This window comes from Pristis pectinata, chromosome 15, assembly GCF_009764475.1.
Source record: "Pristis pectinata isolate sPriPec2 chromosome 15, sPriPec2.1.pri, whole genome shotgun sequence".
Lineage (NCBI taxonomy): Eukaryota > Metazoa > Chordata > Chondrichthyes > Rhinopristiformes > Pristidae > Pristis > Pristis pectinata.
In genome coordinates, this window is record NC_067419.1 from 4,973,829 (window position 1) to 4,987,790 (window position 13,962).

The window sequence follows — 13,962 nt, forward strand, 5'->3', positions numbered from 1 at the left end:
TTAATGTGCTCATTTAAAAATAATCTTGAACAAGAATAATCTTTAGTAAGCAGAATTCAGAAATGACTTGCATTGACATGATTTTGATGTACAACCCAACTCAGATTGAAAGGTCTACAGTTTCTGTCATGTGCTATTCTTACATTCTGTACTTTATGCTTTTGGGGGCTGGGAAGAAATATTCTTTCCATAAAAATTACTTTTTACCTCCATCCCTTCCCAAAATTACTTTATACTTCCATCCCTTCCCTCTTTAATGTATTAATTAAAGAGCAAGTTATTAGTTGGGATTCTCTGAGAATGTAGTGTTTTTAAAAAGGAATAAAGTAGTGTTAACATTGAGCTTCAAATGTGCTTAACTCTTTAAGCCAATCTGCTTATTTTAATTAATATAGTAGAAGTTATTATGAATGTATATTTGGAAGATTAATGAATGCACCGTTGTGTAGTTCTCTAGACAGGTGCAGAGGTACAGGACCATGGAGGCATTCACTTACTGGGACACAGTACCCAAGGTGGTTAATCTGGTGGGGTTGCAGTTCTGAGTTTTGACTCTTGTTGTGGTACAGATCCAGTGCTTGTACCCTGTTGGGATAAAATTCAATAGTGTTAACTCTCTTTGGGGTATAGTTCCATGGGAGAGATGCCTGTTGTTTAGTTATGGTTCCATAGGACCTTGCTGTTGTTGGGCTACAGTTCCGTGGGTGCCGGCTGTTGGTGGGGGACAGTGGAGGGGTTGCTAGTAGCAGGAAGATGAAAATGTCTAGTCTCCAGAATTGTATTTTTAGCTGTGGGAAGCCTATCAACCAAGCGCCAGGAACGATGTGGCACCCATGTTAGTACCTTCAGTGGATTGTCTCAGCTGGGTAGATGGAAAAATAAAGCAAGCCATAGCTTTGTGTGGGGCCTCAGTAGTACAGCCCTGTTTAAATGTGAGTTTGCCAGTTGTATAAAGACTTACTTAGTAGCAGCCTTTGCCCAAGTCCTCCACAAAGTAATCTTAAAATTTTTAGTTGCTGATTTATAATCCCTTTGAGTGCTTTATTCAGTTATGAAGCCTACAGACTTCCAGCCACTCTGTATTTCTTTTTGTTCCAATTTGAAGTCAACACAAAGGCTTGTAGAATGTGAACCCCAGTAACAGATTGCCCACTGCTCAATAACACAGTCAGGTTTGGTGCTAACTTTGTTGCTGCATAGCTAGCTCACTGCAACAGAAACAAAAAATATCCGGTTGACAGCTGTAACTTCACGCTTCACTCTTTCTCTTTCTCTTCTCCTCCACCTCAATCACAGATTCGGCATTAGTTATGTGCATGGTCACCCCTTTTTTTGGGAGCCACCTTGGCTGCAAGGTCATTCACCGGTGTCGTACCCTGCATGGGCTGTCAAGATTATAGCTTAGCTCATTGCCTTGTAAGGATCACTGGTTGCTGTAGTATTAATTGCTTTCTCTCTTACCTGTTGATTCCTCTGTACCCGTTCCCATTACAACTTCTGTTTTATATATAAAAAATTACAAACAGGATCCACCTCAGGGCTTTCCGCCACCCCACCTGCTTCACTCCCTGGATCTCTGACCAGTGTCAAAACATTGCAGAAGTCTCCTGGCACGCAGCCTCGAGAGAGAAAGTCATCGTCATCTGAAGACCGGAATAAAATGGTAAGCTCATCCTGCCTAGTACAGGAGTGCTGAGAGACTGAGATACTGTACTGGGTGAATGATGTGGACCAGGGGATGAATCAGGGCTGAAGATCTTTAAGCTTCCCTGATCTAGAGAAGGTGAGCTCTGCCAGGATTCTAACCCTTGGCCATCCTATGCACCCTCTTATCTTGCAACCATATCTCTCCATTTGAAACTCTTCCATTAGTGGAAGCATCTCAACATCTACCTCTTTAGGGTCTTGTACTTTTCAATAAGATCACCCCTCATTCTTCTAAGCTCCAAAGAATACAGATCTAGCCTTTTTAGCCATTTGTGATAGGGCAACCCTTTCACCCTGGGAAGTGGCCCAGTGAATCTCTTCTTAAGTCCCTCCAATGTTAGTAGACCTTTTCTTAAATGGGTACACTAACATTAGAGGGCTCATGGACTCCTTTAGGGATTTATCCATAATTCTAATGGCTATTTCAGTAAAAGAGGTGTCTGCAGACTTCTGGATCTTTTCTTTAACTTTGGTTCAAGCAGGTCTATGTTTATTAGAACTGCTAGATTTGATCTGGAACTTCTTACTTCTAGGAATCTATGGGTTGAATTCTTTCTTCCCATTTGTCAATGCCTCATTGGTCACCCCCAAATTTTGGCCTGATATAATTTCTTGGCTTTTGAGACCTCATTAACTCAGTTGTTGGATGGCATCAGAGAAACCTTGGTCAGTCTGCTTTTGCTAGCCTTGGAACTTGTGGGGAACTTCCTGATCTGGTTCAGAAAAGATTCCTTGTCCTGTTTGGCACTCAAGAACATTGCACCCTGAAAGGATTTCTTCTGATGGGGCATTTTACATGGCCCGCTAAGTATTTCAGCCAAGAACCATTCCTGGAAATGTCTTTCTATTCAAGGCGTTTCATTGATTTACCCTCCAATCAACCAGAACAAGAATTTGAGTGTGGGGTCTTATTTCTGAACCTCAGTGTGGATATTCACTGAGGAGAAATGGAAACCATTCTCAACAGAGAAAGAGGTACAACTTTGGACAATGGACTTGAGTTAAATGAACTGTTCATGTTTCTGATACAAACCAGAAGCAAGGCCATCAGTTCTTGGTCTTGTGTGAAGGGAAAGGATTGGAATAACTGTATTTTTATATTGGAGGGGGAGGTGGGGTAAGGCAAGGGATGTGCAAGGAGAAAGAAATGGGGCTGGGTTACATAAGTTCCAATTACCACAGGTTTGAGGTAGGCTGAGGTCAGTGGATGAAAGAGGGATAACACCCTCTTCTGTCTGTTGGAGAAGGTTGCACTCATTGTTTCCTTTGGGCACTAAATGCAAACAGCAAAACTTCTCATAGATCAGATTCTTAAAGAAGGCATGCTCCCTTCACACCATACACAGAGCTCTGGTGATGAACTTTTACTGATTACAAGGGAAAACCTTTTGTTGAATACTCTGTAGAACAAACTGAGATTTATGTCTTGACTTTTGTAAGGGCATGGTATTACAGGTACCAGTTCTTGCTGGGGTACAATTCCCCAAAGGGATAATTAATGCCTTATCTGTCAGAATAAGTGCCTCTTGTCTTGTCCAGGAATCGGAGGTCTTAGCTCCTGGTAACTTGTCCCTTGACGATAGTTTCATGAGGGCAAATAATAGCCAATGCTTTATATAAATTTTAAAAAAAATTAAAACTTCAGATACTTGGAATTGTAAACTTACAAAAAGTACACAGGAAGAATGCATTTCACAGGAAGCCAGTGTCGATATATTTCTATTGATTTCAGCAACCAAGTCAATGCCCAGAAGGAAGTAGGGGCAGGTATGATCCCCAGAAGCCTGCTCGACCATTTAGCAAGTTCATGGCTGATCTGTTAATTATCCCAGCTCCACCTTCCTGCCTGTTCCCATAGACCTGATTGCACACAATCTCAGCCTTGAATATATTCAATGATTCAGCCTTCCCAACTCCTTCACTTTTGCAGGCTCTGATCTCATTGCAGCAAAGTACCAATCCTACCACCTTTTCAGCATAACATCCTCCTGTTACGTAGTCCAGTATCCAGCTTTTGTCTGTCTGCCCGTCGTGCTACCTCTTGGTGCATGGCAAGTCAAGGTTCCTTCCTGTGTGTCAAGAAATAGATGCCTAAGATGAAGTGGGCTCGGCTGAGGTTGAATGGAGAGGTGAAGTCATTTGTTAGACAGATTTGGACACAGGGCCTATTGCCTGGGAAATTGCAGGAACAGACTGCTGCCCCCCGTGTGTGGCGGTATTCTGAGAGTGGCCTCAGTGCATGATGGTGGATGGAATGCTTAATGTGTGTGGCATGGTTGTGAGAAGAAAGTTGGTGTGAATGGCACTTTGAGAATGACTATATTTAACACTTAAAGCTCAGTTTAAATATTTGTATTTATAATGTTCTGTTCTTTGTAGAAAACTATAGGCCGAAGAGACTCCAGTGACGACTGGGAGATATCAAATGGACAGATCACGCAGGGCCAAAGGATAGGATCAGGCTCATTTGGAACAGTATATAAAGGAAAATGGCATGGTATGGAATATGGAATAATGAAAAGGTTGTCATTGCCTTTGAGAGGGCCATTGTTGAAGGGAATCAGTGCCTCCAAATTACGTCAGAAAATCTCAGTGATCCAAAGCACTTGGTGTATGTTACTCCAATGCAAAGATGTCCTAGGAATTATCAGTCCATTGAATGTCTCCTGTAACCTCTCGCAGAACCATAACTGCTATGTTTTACAGATGGTTGTTCTTATACTCATTGCCAATGAAAGAAAGATTTGATAGCAACTTAATGTTAAAATGAGGGAGCACATTTTGCGAGACATGCTATCCTGTGCAAAAGTGAAGGGAGAGGGAAAATATATTTAAAAAATTTATTTTGGTTTTTTTGCTCATGTTAATCTGGCTCGTGCTGAACAATATACTAGCAGTTTTAGATTTTAGAGTTTGTGCACTAACCTCAAAACCAAAGGCATGGAGAATTCTGCAGAATGAAAAGGATGCTTTGTGCACTGAAAATTCTTGTCCTTTTGAATCTTGCGATGCGAGACTTATGTAGTTGGTTTAACATTGTGAGTGAGCCAGTTGTTTGGAAAACCTTGCATTGCAAAACATTGATCAGATCCAGGTCTTGTTCTGCAATAGTCAGTTGCCTTCAGTATTATCTGATATTTCCATTGGGAGGGAAGGAGAGTGATGACCCTGATGGACTTTGAGCTGGTAAATGATTTCTCTGTGAGTGTTTTAGCTATTCAGCTTGTTTTCTTAATTCAGTGTCAATTATTGTAGTGCGTTGTTGTTATGAGAAAAGGTTCTTTTGGATCTCAAAGGTAGAGGTATCTGGACACAGTGTTTGTACTTTAAAAAGGAGGATTTTATTTACAAAGACCGACGCGGGAACAGAATGTGAAGGAACAAATGCACACTCCCACACTCGTACTCGGGTGATCGCGAAACGTGGGGGAAGTCGCGACAGGTGAAGTGCGCGCATGCACACACACACGCAACAAACTAGTACAAATGATCAGGGAATGAACAAATACTTTGTCTGAACCCCCTGAATCTGGACAAGCAACGGCTCCACGCTACTGGGAATCTACTTAGGGCGCTCCTAGACCCCTGTGGAAGTGCACCCTCTCACCTGTGGTCTTGACCCCGGCAGCAATCGGAAAAGAGAAAGAGCTACCCACGTGTACCACCTTTTATAGGGCTGTAGCTGGGTGGAGCCAGCTCAGATAATTCAAACAAGCCAGTGATTCAGGGTCAAGAACACGGGTGGGTTACAAGCCAATCCTTAGGTGTGCTCTTAATGGGTGGGGTGGAGCCGGACCCTTGATTGACTGTGGTGTAGCTTCCGACCCGATGGGCAATGCTATCATCCGACCATGGAGTTCAGTAGTGTTGTCACTGTCATCTGACAGCCATGGCCTTTCATACTACAGTTGTAATATCTTTGAAAATCCAGTGCGCTATGTGACTGTAGTTTTGCCTTTAGTCAGCTGATATCTTCTTTCCACTGACTTAGGAGTGTGTGGCTGTAACCTAGTCCCTCTCCAGAAGGAGTTAGTGCTAGGGCTTGCAACTAACCATTCAACTGCTCACTACTGTTGGTTTTGTGGGATAAAAAGATCTACTATAAGAACCCTCATCTATCAAGCCAAGACTGCAGTAACAAAATAATTAGAATTCAGCAAAATAAAAACAGAACTTTCTCTCTTTATCTGTCAGTGGTCTTTTAGTGGTAGCACAGATGTAACTTTCAAGACTATTAGTAATGTTACAAGGAATATGAAACAAAATGGGTAAAAAGCATATTCTAATTGAACTGAAGAACAGGCTCATTTTCATGTATCAGGATGCTTGAGGGAAAATAACAAGAGAGATTCAATCACATGAAACAAACTGACCAGCAATCTGACTATATAATCAATATAAGTTAGTGGAGATCTGGATGTATCAATAACTGTTGATAAATTCCTATAAGCACATTTGGAATGAATAGCAAAGGAAGAGGTACCTTTTAAGAGACACCAGATGATTGAAGCTGGTTTTAAAAGTGCAGAATATACCCCAGTACCTAAATCATTACTCACCTCGGTATCTTGTCTCAAAATTATAGAGAGGTCAGCATAAGCTGAATCTGATGGCATCTGGAATAGTATCCCTGCCACGCTAACCTTCCAACTGGGATAAATTGACAGCAAGCAGTTGCAAAGTCCTTCCCACATCCATCCTGCCTGTGATAAGCATACATTGGGAGTTTAATTATGTTCATTTACCCATGGGATAAAGTCTCAGCCATTGTGTGAGCCAGACCATTTCTCTAGTCTACCTCTACCTCCGTTGTGATAGCCGTTTGCCACTTCTGTGCCTTATTCTGTGGGTCTGTTATGTGCTATAAATGCTGTTTGTTCGCAGGTGATGTTGCAGTGAAGATGCTGAATGTTACAGCTCCAACACCTCAACAGCTACAAGCCTTTAAAAATGAAGTAGGAGTTCTCAGGTAAGGTTAACAGAGCAATCCTGGGAGGCAAAATCTATGAGTAAATCAGTGCATAGTTACTGAGGAAACATTAGTTGTTGCTTTAAGATAATGTATCATCCTTGGAGGTATACATCTGTTGTCATTAGAGATATATGAATGATGTTCTGGCGTTAACAATAGATGGATAGTATGTCATTCCTGCAAGTATGTGAACGATGTATCATCCTTGAAGGTGCATAGATTGTGTGTCATCCTTGGAGGTATTCAAATAATTTACAACCTAGATCCTTCCAATTAACTCTGTTTGGGCCCATCGTATTTTAATGCATCCTAATTGTCCCTGTTCAGCTTTCTCTGTTCCATAGAAAACAACTGCAGCATATCCAGTTTCTCATTATAGCTAAAATTTTGCTAGTCTTTCTACATCTCGTCTGTGTCTTCTCCAGTGCAGTCACACCTTCTGTGTAATGAGATACACAGTGCTCAGACTGTGGCCTTACTGTTCCAGCATAACCTCCCTGCAATCACATTCTGTGCCTTGGCTGATAAAGGAAAACATTCCATGTGCCTTTTTAGGTACCTTATCTACCTGCCCTACTACTGCTTAAAGACCTGTGCATGTATGTGCCAAGGTCCCTTGTTCTTCTCCGTTTCTCAATATTTTTCACTGTGTATTTCCCTACTTAGTTATACCTCCACAAATGCAGTCTAAACCTTTCTTCCTTACTGTCATCACATGCCCAGTTTTTGGATTATTCCCTTTATCTGACTTAATTCTAAATCATTAATTTACATTACAAAAACACAAGGAGTTGAGTACTGAGCCCAGTGAAATCCTACTGGTAACAAACTTCTGGATGAAGAAACCGTTGCCAGCCATTATCATTTTTCTTCTTGCCGCTGAGCTGATTTTGGATCCAGTTGTCCATGTTCCTTTGTACTCTCCTCTCCTTTGGGGCATAGATAGAATGGATATTCAGAATCTTGTTTACCCAGGGCAGGGGAATCTAGAACTAGAGGACACAGGTTTAAGGTTAGAGGGGAAAAATTTAATGGAAAATTTGAGAGGTATGTTTTTCACACAGAGGCTGGCGAATATTTGGAACGAGCTGCTAGAGGATGTAGTGAAGGCAAATTCAATTACAACATTTAAGAGGCATTTGGAAAGGTACTTGGAGAGAAAAGAAATAGAGGGATTAATGAAGGCTGATGAGATTAGTGTAGATGGACATCACGGTTGGCAGAGACAAGCTGGGCTGAAAGGGCCCATTTTCTGTGCTGTAGGTCTCTATGATTCAATGTATACCATGGGCTTTTCGTACTTTGACCAGCCAACCATGTGCTACCTTGTCAAAAGCACCTTAAAAACCCACCTAGACAGCATCAAGCACTCCTTGTGCTTTGACTCCTTGTTACCTCCTCCGAAAATTCAATCAAGCCGGTCATACACAACCTTTTCTTAAATTCCTGCTGTCTGTTCTTAATTAATTTATGCTTTTCTAAATGAAAATTTATACAATTGCTGAAAATTGATTCCAATAACTTGTCCACCACCGAAGTTAAATTGTCCCTAAATAGTAAACTATTAGCAGTAATCCAAGCCCCTGGAAACCATGGAGATGTGTGGATGGTGTGACGTTATTAGCGGTACATGCATGGTGTCCCTTGCGCACTCTTCCTCTACTCTCACTGTATGGTTCATCAGATAGCAGTTCTTCCCTTCATGGACAAAAACCAAACTGCTGGAGAAACTCAGTGGGCCAGGCAACATCTGTGGAGGCAAAGAAATGGTAGAGGTTTCAGGTCGGGTCTTTGCATAGGCAGCAAGTGTCAGCAGTCTATTTGACTGTGGTAGTCACTATAAAACCCAGTCTACTTTTCCTTTAGTGTTAGTTCACATACAAACACATATTTGGCAGAAGGTGAATAAAGGCTTGGATTTGCCCAATTGCAGACTTTGTTTTCTAATGCCAATTGCATACGCCAAATACTATTGTGGTTAGATCATTCATATTAGTCATATGTGGATTGACCACTCTTCTTATTTAAGAAAATACTTCAAAGCAAATCATGAAAAATGTTTTCTAACCATTTTAGCTGTGATGTTGAATATTGGTGAGACCATAATAGGAGTGAAATGGACCAGATGATGCAAATGCCCTCTGTCTGATATTTATTTATTTATTAGTCACATGTACATCGAAACACAGAGTGATATGCATCTTTTTGCATTACTGAGACTATGCTGGGGGCAGCCCGCAAGTGTCGCCACTCTTCCGCCGCCAACATAGCAATATTTTCCTGTGTGGCTGTTGATACCTCCAGTCCTATTGGAGAAGGTAGCAAGCCAATCAAAAGGGTTGTGACTAAAGTGATCAAAAGTGGTGTAAATCAGGTATGGAATGAAAGTTCCATAAGGAATCTCCAGAAGGAGATTGCTGGTCAAGACTACACTGCAATTTGTGTAAAGTGCAGTTTTATCAAGTGTCTATTTTTTTAAACTTTCTGTCAAAAAAAAAGATTGGATATGGGCACAATTTCAATGAATACCTGAAGCTTGGAGCATCTTCTGGTATGACGCTCAGCTTCTCCCCCACGCTCCTTCCACCTCTCTCCTTGTGCCTAGCCCCACCCTGCTGCCACTGACACAGAAACGTTCCATTGGAGGAGGGGTCGAAAACCAAGATCCAGAAGTGACAGGATTTTTTTTCCTTTATAAAGTGAGTGGTTAGGGTCTGGAATGCACTCTGTGTAGACGTAGGGGCAGATTCAAAAAGTAGCTGGATGGATATCTGAAGGTGTGGGATTAGCTTTTGCCATAGCTGGTACAGACTTGAGTGCCAAATGGCTTCCTTCTTCACTGTAGTTAGTCTGTGATTTTTTTTTGTTGATTTTTTGGCATTTCCCACCCTCCACTGGCTCCTCCCCCCAATTTTCTCCAACCCTTGTTGCCCCACTCTGTGTCCCAAGTGTATGTTCCACACCTCCGCTCCCCTCCCCCCTCAATTGCCCCTCTATTCCCCAATTCTCAGTGAGTAAAATGTACCCCAAACAATCGATGATTCAGTTGGTTTGGCTAGGACTGAATGGGTCGTAAATCCATCTTGACATTGACTGCTGTGGGAGAATGGTTATGACTGCATGGGAATAAATACATAGTCGTTTCTAATGAGGTAAATTGCCTGGATCAAATAGATATTTTCTAACAAGTATCAGACCTTCCTTTCACCATAGTTTAGTTCAACACCATTCTCCAATACGGTCTTTCAAAACAGCTTGGAATTCTGAATATGCCTCAACTCCCAATATTTAACTTCTAAGCTTTACTGGATGATAAGTTAATGGATTTTTTTTTCCGTCTAGAAAAACTCGGCACGTGAACATCCTTTTATTCATGGGCTACACCACGAGTCCACAGCTCGCCATCGTGACGCAGTGGTGTGAGGGTTCCAGTCTGTACCACCACCTTCACATCATTGAGACCAAGTTTGAGATGATTAAGCTAATCGATATTGCCCGCCAGACTGCACAGGGCATGGAGTAAGTCCAAGGTTTCACCAGTAACCAGAGCAACATGTGTTGACCTGTTAAAGGTCTCAGACTCGAAGAAAAAAGCTGCTGGGAACGTCATTGTTGGTCTGGTAGCTGGATGGGTAGAACAGTGAGCCTCCTGTCTCCTCTGGCCTGGTGGATACCAGCTTCTGCCATACCAGCCACTCCTCACCAGGAGGACTCAGGCCAGTTTTGGCTTGCTGTTCACGCCCACAAATGACAGACAACTTCCTTGGGCTGTGTCACTCACTGTGGACAGTGCCTCAATGATCATCAATGTTGTTAAGAAAGGGGGGATGCAAACTTTGATAAAGAAATGGATTCACTGTGTATGCCCTGGAATTTTCAAACAAGCCTGTGCTTGAACTGCACTGTATCTTAAGAGCAGCAAGTTAGGTTGAAAGACATCTAGCCTGCCTCCAGCAGTTCAATCTTGTACCTCATGTTGAAATTGTTTACTAACATTGGATAAACAGAATGCTAATGATTGTTGTTCCTTGCAGCTACCTGCATGCGAAATCCATTATCCACAGAGATCTGAAGAGTAATAGTATCCTTCCATACCTGGAGTGTATGATGTGGTTGGCGTTACACCATCAATGTGCAGGGCCTCTCCAATGGCCTATTTATAAAGGCAATGAGCACCTTAGCCAAACAGGCCAGCATGGCTGGTTTTGATCTATTTTTACCAAGAGCAGCAGCAATTTGGAGTTAGCTGAGGATTCTGTTCCTAATCCTAATACACAGAAAGAGGCAAATTTTCTCGGCCCCCGGATGTCGCTACATTTTTTTCAGGGCAGAGTCTCAGGAACAATCATGGTCCTGTTGAAAGGCAGAACAAGTTCATGGTGCCAGATGCCCTACTCCTGCTATTTCATGTTCTTAATTGACGGCTGTTTTATCAATGGCTCTCCCTCCTGTCATAAGGCCAGAAGTAGGAAGGTTTGGTGATGGTTGCATGTTGTTCAATTTGGTTTGAAGTTCCTCAGGTAATGAAGAAGTCAATGGCCAAGTGCAGCATGTCCTGCATGATGATCAGGTTGGATTGATAAATGATAGTAACATTTATGGCTCATAAACGGAAGTGAAAGAGCATGACCACCTCCCTCAACAGCAGCATCATCTGTGAGGGCTGATGGGAAGAGATTATCTTTGACCAGAAACTTAACGGGGTCAGGCACATAAATATTCTAAATAACAAAAACAGATCACAGGTTGGTGTGTAATTCACCTCTTATATACAAATTGCAAGTCAGGAGAAATACCTTTGTTTGTCTGGATAAGAGGAGATCCAGTCACACTGAAGAAGTCCCAGACCCTACAAGACTAAGTACTTTCCATGATTGGCTCCCTACCCATCCTAAACGTTCTTTCTTCCACCCCACCACCTACTACTTAAATATTCATTCCCTCACCAATAATGAACTGTGTAGGTGGTAGGCAACTGAGCCAAAGTCCAATGCATCATCTTTTCAGTGGTTTCTCCTAGCCATCTGGAAGGTGATAGCACCTCCTAATTGTACTTCTCAATTTTGGAAGGGGGAATGCCATCACCTACATCCCTTCCAAGCTGCACACCATCCTGAATCGGAAGAATAAACACTGTTCCTTCTTTGTTACTGGTTAAAAAAAAATTTCTGAACCTCTATACCCAACAGTATTGTTACCACTGCTACAGTTCAAAATGGGAAAGGCATTAAATGCTGGCCATGCTAGTGATGCTGATATTCCAAGTATTATTAGAAACGGTCCTTTAGTATTTCTAACTCCACCAACGTACGAACACCAGCATTAATAAATACTTTGAAATATTGTAGATTTGGCTCCAGTGACATCACATCCAGTCTCTCATTTTCTGTTTCCAAAAATGTTCCCAGTTTTGCTCCAGCTGAACCCAAGTTCATTGAGGCCAAGGTATCGTGTTGCTCCTTTCCAGTTAGCGTTTAACCTTCTTAAAGCACAGGAACTTGCACCACACAAGAAGGCCATTTGGCACAGCATGTACGTACCAGTCCAAAATAATTATATGGGCCTATCCTACTTTCCACCTCTCAATCCTTGGCCTTGTAAGTTATAGCACATCGTGTTCACATCCAGGTTATTTTTAATGTAGTGTGACTAAAGCCTCAACCATTCAGTCAGTTTCAGAGCCCCACCACTATTTGGGTGAAAAAATATTTGCTCCACTCATCTCTAATTTTAGCTATTCTCGTGGAAGTAGTTAACGGTCAAAGGAAAATGCACTTTCATATTCCTCGCCTAAATAGCTCTCAATTTTATACGCCTCAATTAAATCTCCCCCTTAGCCCCTTCTCAGTTCTGAAGTAAATAACCCCATTTTTGCCAACCTTTTTGCTTGTAATTAAACCTCCATCCTTTGCAATATCCCTGTAAATCTACTCTGAGCCCTCATTGCTTCCATCCTGTAAATGAAGTGCTAGGATTTCTGTGATACTACACCCATGACTCTCTCTAATGCTATCATATCCTTTTCATAATATGACCAGAGCTCTGTGCAGCATGTGTATTGTAGCCTAAGTAGTCTTTTATACAGCTCCAGCATAACCACCCTTTCGTATACTGTTAACTCAGCCAATAAAGTATCCGGTATGCCTTCTGAACTGCTGTGTCCCCCTGGCCTGCTGCTTTCTGGGACATGCATTCCTGGGTACCTCTGTTTGTCTATACTTCTCATCCTATTACCATTTGTTGTGTAATCCCTTGTGTTGTTTGACTTCAAGCATTGCATTCCATTGGCCACTTTTTTGCCACCTAACCACTGATATTCTCGTGAAAGTAGTTAATGGTTTATTCTTTAGTTTCACTATCAACCATCTGTATATTTCATAATCTTGTCCCTCTCCTCCACAATTAAATTATTCACATACACAGCAATTTTTTTTAAAAGATGGGGCCAAGAACCAACTTCCAGGGAATCTCACTGCAAACAATCCTCCAGTTACTAAAACACCTGTTGATCATTACCCTTTGCTTCAAGCCACTTGAGTCAGTTTTGGATCCCACATCTCTTTCCCTTGGATCCCTTAGGCTTTTACTGCTATCGTCCATTTGACATTTAGAGCTTCAAAATTAATGTAGCCAATTTCAAACTGCTCCTATCGAGTGTAGACAGCGCAAGACATTGCCCTGATCTTCATTACCCCTTTCCCTTCTGTTTTTAATTTCTTTCACTGTTTTTCTCTGAGTACCTGTCTGGGGTATAGTCTGATATGTTGACTATATATCAGACTATACCCCAGAGGCCCCTGGGTCCAAGTTCATTATTTATACTACCTCCTCTATTTGTTCTTGGTGTAGATCAGGTAGGATGCCAACCTGTTCCATCAGCACCTCCTAATATACCACTAAGGTGAAGCTGTCTAATTTTGTCCCAATGTTTAGTTTTGTTCCTAAATCCTGTGCGAGATCCTTTTATACCAAGACTTTTACAGAAATTTGATTGCTTACTTCCAGCAGTTCCTTAAACTTTCAGAACCAAAATTACTATGTTTTCAATTTGCCATCAAACAATACCTGCTAAATTAGATTGGTAGAATCCTATTCTCACCAGCATAGGGAAATGATCCAAGTTTGATAGCTGGGAGGTACTCAGTTGCCCATTAGCTGAGATGGTGATCTTGGATTTGCCACCAATCTTTTTATTAATCTCCCACCAGGCATTGAATTAAGTGTTTGTGTTTACCTTCTGGAAGATAAACACTGTTTCCTAGTAACTAAAGATTCCTGCCTTC

At 41.8% G+C, this 13,962-nt stretch overlaps 1 protein-coding gene across 1 annotated transcript in view; it reads left to right on the forward strand.

Annotated features, from left to right (window-relative positions):
- Window positions 1-13,962, forward strand: part of braf (B-Raf proto-oncogene, serine/threonine kinase) — an 85,119-nt gene that overhangs the window by 51,250 nt on the left and 19,907 nt on the right. The window contains 5 exon segments of the mRNA XM_052030384.1: window positions 1,527-1,663; window positions 4,087-4,204; window positions 6,592-6,676; window positions 10,022-10,198; window positions 10,714-10,760. Coding sequence (XP_051886344.1) covers window positions 1,527-1,663; window positions 4,087-4,204; window positions 6,592-6,676; window positions 10,022-10,198; window positions 10,714-10,760 — 564 coding nt within the window.